Source organism: Vitis vinifera, chromosome 3, assembly GCF_030704535.1.
Source record: "Vitis vinifera cultivar Pinot Noir 40024 chromosome 3, ASM3070453v1".
Lineage (NCBI taxonomy): Eukaryota > Viridiplantae > Streptophyta > Magnoliopsida > Vitales > Vitaceae > Vitis > Vitis vinifera.
The window spans coordinates 17,940,385-17,945,000 of NC_081807.1; the positions used below are offsets into that span (position 1 = coordinate 17,940,385).

The 4,616-nt window shown below is 30.2% G+C and overlaps 1 protein-coding gene across 7 annotated transcripts in view; it reads left to right on the forward strand.

Moving 5' to 3' along the window:
* Positions 1–2,081: 2,081 nt before the first annotated feature.
* Positions 2,082–4,616, forward strand: part of LOC100246869 (2-oxoglutarate-dependent dioxygenase 19) — a 41,079-nt gene continuing 38,544 nt past the window's right edge. For 5 of the 7 annotated variants that reach the window (XM_059736044.1, XM_059736045.1, XM_059736043.1 and 2 more), the window contains exons 1-2: positions 2,087–2,411; positions 2,504–2,739. In XM_059736044.1, the coding sequence (XP_059592027.1) occupies positions 2,157–2,411; positions 2,504–2,739 (491 nt within the window). In that variant the 5' untranslated portion in view covers positions 2,087–2,156. Of the gene's footprint in view, positions 2,412–2,503; positions 2,740–3,893; positions 4,222–4,616 lie in introns of all 7 variants that reach the window. The other 2 variants (XM_002265780.4, XM_059736042.1) reach the window with 2 other exon arrangements.

The window sequence follows — 4,616 nt, forward strand, 5'->3', positions numbered from 1 at the left end:
ACCTTAAAAATTTGTTGTCTATAATCTACTTTTAGAGCAAGAAGTGTGATTTTAGGGCAAAAGAAATGAGAGATAGAAGTCTTCTTACAAGTAGTCAAAGGAACCCTGAAAATATAGGAAGAAGCAATTATTTATAAGAAGATTTTTGGTATTTTATGATATTATAAGGGTGAATTGGTAATTATACATTTAAGACGGGTTACTAATGAATCCATATTTGCCCTAAACCAGATTCGGGTTTAGAAAAACTCCCTAAAACAATTCCATACTTGATTAGCATATTCTCATGCCCGTCCTAATAAAAGCGAGGCGGAGTGGGTTACCTAATTAACTCGTGAAACTATAATCCCTACACTCGTCAAGTTCAAAATACTACAAATATAAAAATAAATAGGGAAAATTATATGGACGTCTCATAAGGTATATGATAACTATACTTTAATTCCCCAAGTTTCTAAAACTACACTAATACCCTCTTTTAAGAAATCCAACTTTCTTTCATTTTCTTAATGGCCAAACATGTCTTGAAAAATAAATTCCTAAAACATGACTATATCTTATTTTGGTCAAAGGAAGAATGATCTAAATTGAAAAATCCATGTTATAATAAGAACTAGAAGCCAAAGAGAAGGAAATTTTTTTAAATTGATTGATTGATAATTTTGAGATAATTTTATCTTTTAGTTGTTTTAAGTAAGGAATATAGTATAATCTTTGTCAATTCATCAAATGCAAAATGTTAAATTTTGTGAGGTTGTGTAGTTGTACTATAGGATCTATTACAAGGTAATTGAAAATGACCTAAGTTAAGTTTAGATGATTGATCAATGCAATTAAGATTGCTAATTAGACAACAAAATTGATCTAAATTTAAAACTAAATCATATATAAGTTTAGACAAGATTTTATGGTCTTTAACTTAATTTGATAAAGTAGGTCCTTATGAAATTTTCACCATAGATAATAATCTCTAGTGAATTTCAAATCTAAGAGTTATTTTATTTGGTAAACTTTATTATAATTTTGGACCGTTTTACACCTTGATTTAAATATATTATTCTTTATTCTCATCTATGATTTTTCACATCTTCATTTCAATTCAATCACAAAATACATTTACCATCCATTAGAGGACACTTAAATCTACTATATGCTTATAGCCTTTCATATTGAAAATTCTTTTGATCGAACAACTTGTTATATTAGAAACAATGTTCTTAGTCCACCCTTGCAATTGAAATGACATATCTATGGTGTGAAATAACTAATTTTGGAAGCGAAGTATGTAATTGTTGGAAAATGAATTATATTGATTTTATGAACATAATATTTATTCGTAGTTTCTACAACTTATATTTCTAACTTATTCATTTCCTTATTATATTAAATAAAATATAACATAAATAAATGTTAATTTTCAAATTGTAGCTATATGATCATGCACATGAAATAAATATTTTTAAAATTTATTTTCCTTAAGACAAAATTTTATTTCACTAATTTATTTTATTAATTTAGTATATATATACATTATCTATTCATCATGGTAAATAATTTTTTATATAAATAATTGATTTTAAGAAACCATTTTTATGTGTATTAGTTATGATATATATTTTTTAAAATTTGTTTTTTTTAATTAACACATTATTTTATTTTGCTTTTTTTCTTCTTTAACAAAGTCGTTAGTGGTAATGATAAACTAATACTTTTATCTAATCTTCATTAAAAATAAATTTTTTAGTAAAAAAATTTATATGAATACATTTTTAGTAAATAAATCTTTTATGAATGATAATATTATGAAATAAATATTTATTTTAAATATTTTTTCTTGAACTAATCAAATCTTATACATTTTTAGTGGAGTGATTTTAAAAAAAGGCCTTGGAATATGACATTCAATTATGTCGAATTTGAATATATTTTCAAAGTATTCCTAAAACAGAAACAAAATAACAAAGAAATAAAAAACATTAAAATTGAAAAAGAAAAAAGAAAAGAAAGAAAACAGATAGAGACGCTCCCTCATGCAAACAATTGAATCCACGTGTAAAATATACTGTAGCGTGTGACGACGTGTCCTTTCCTCCCAAATATCAACCCCTTTTTATCTCTACAATCTCTCTGTTTATTTCCCTCAGTCGCCAATCGCCATGGCCACCGCCACTCCAAACCTTCTCCAACCTCCTAACTTTACATGCGTCAAATCCCTATCCGAATCTTCTGCTCTCACCTCCATCCCTTCCACCTACACCTTCACCACTGATCCCAATCAACTCCTCGCTTTTGAGCCACAGCACTCCATCCCCATCATCGACTTCTCCTTACTCACTTCTGGTGATCCTGATCAACGCTCCAGAGCCATCCAGGACCTTGACCAAGCCTGTCTGGAATGGGGCTTCTTCATGGTAATCGCCACATGGAATTCAATTGAATTTTAATGTTTTGTGTGTGATAGTAGATGCATCATGTATGTGTATTGATGTTGATGTGTTGCTAGTTGATCAATCACGGTGTGCCGGAGAGTCTGATGACGGGGATGATTGAGGCGTGTAGAGGGTTCTTCGATCTGACGGAGGAGGAGAAGCGTGAGTTTCAGGGGACCCACGTTTTGTCTCCGATCAGGTGCGGCACAAGCTTCAATGCTAGGGTGGACCAGATTTTGTTCTGGAGGGATTTTCTGAAGGTCTTCGTGCATCCACAGTTCCACTCTCCCAGCAAACCAGCGGGCTTCAGGTACCACCACTTTCTCCCACTCTAATCACAATTATCAGTACATAATATTATTTTATTCTTATAGATTAGAGAAAATGTCATATCATCTACATTAAATTAATTTTTTTTAATTAAAAAAAGAGTACAAAATGGAACCGATGATATCAATATCATGAACGGTAGGTGGAGAGTCCCAGTCTTTGGATGGAGACATGGCCAACAAGTGGCGGGCTTATCATGGGCAATACATTATTAAAATGGTTAAATATACTTTGCCCACATTTTATCCCATCGGTCATTTACATTCCAAATCCAACACTTTACCCTCTCAAACTTATTAAAGAGTAACACTTTACCTCTAATTACTGACTCCATAAAATTATAAAAGAAAGTATTCTTTTTTGCACTCTAATTTAAACACTGATTCAGATTTTTAAGTAAAATCGACTTTGAATTAACAATTTTAAAGTGAAATTTCTTGAAATAACATCCACCTAAACATGCATATTGTTCAAGAAATAGTTCATATTGGTTAGCAGTTGACACAAATTTCTTGAGAGGCCAATCTCTGAACGTTAGTTTTTGACTTTTCCATTAGATCTCCATAAAATAAAGCATGTTGTCTATTTTCTGATGGTAGGAAGTAGAAGGTGTATAAATTTGCCAAAACTATGTACCCTTAGTCTTTGGTTTTAAATAATTTGAGGAAAAATGGAAGGAAACGTAGAAAGAATTGAATAAAAAATAAATTTAAAACTAATAAATTTATTTTTATATATTATTTTAAAAATAGATTTAAAAATTAAATAATTTGAAAGTTAATAAGTTTTTAACTAATTTTACTTATTTTTTTATTTTTTTTTTATTATTTTTCATAATAAAACACGATAAAATCATTACCACTTTCCCATAATCAAACGTATTCTTACTGTTTAGTAAGAATATTTTCAATTTTTGTGCATTGAGTGATGAGAGAAGATCGGTTGCTAGGACTCACTAAGTGATTCATGCTATTCATTAATAAAACCGAATGTTAATACTTGCTTATTTCATGAATTTGGGTCCATCTAGAATTACATAGTAGCTACTTACTTTAATTTTTCATAAGTTCCAATCACATGAGATAGCAGAATAGCTAAAAAGTTTTGTTTTGCTTCTTGTTGCTGCCACTGCAGTGAGGTTTGTCTAGAATATACCCAAAGAATGAGAAAAGTGGCTGGAGAATTACTTAAAGGGATATCGAAGAGCTTGGGATTGGAAGAGTGGTATATAGACAAGACCATGAATATGGATTCGGGTTTACAAATCCTCACTGTCAACCTCTATCCACCCTGTCCTCAGCCAGAGTATGCAATGGGAATGCCGCCTCATTCAGACCACAGCTTCTTGACCATCCTCATACAGAATGGGATTGGTGGGCTTCAGGTGCAGCACAAAGGACAATGGTTCGATGTGAATCCAATCCCCAACTCCATTTTGGTTAACACAGGCGACCATCTTGAGGTACCTTCCTACCTTGCTTATTCTGTTGTTCTATTTAGAGATTGGTTCTCCTATTTGGTTTTTTTTGACAAAAAATAACATATTCTTTGGTGTTTTATTTTTAAAATCAATGATTATGTTATTGAAGAAAGAGAAAAATAAAAAATAAAAAAGTGCAAGAGGGTAGCTAGCTTTACTCTTCCATTTTTTTACTTAAGGCTATATTTAGTTTGCAGGATATAATATAGGATATGACTTATTGATATTATAAATGATAGGATATATTATTCAATTTTATTTATTTTTTATTTTTTTATCACCTCATGAAATATGATAATCTTAAGTTGAAATACGAGTAATAAATAACCATCTATTATAAATGTGTTTTTCTTATACATTTTCTTCAATTTTTTCTA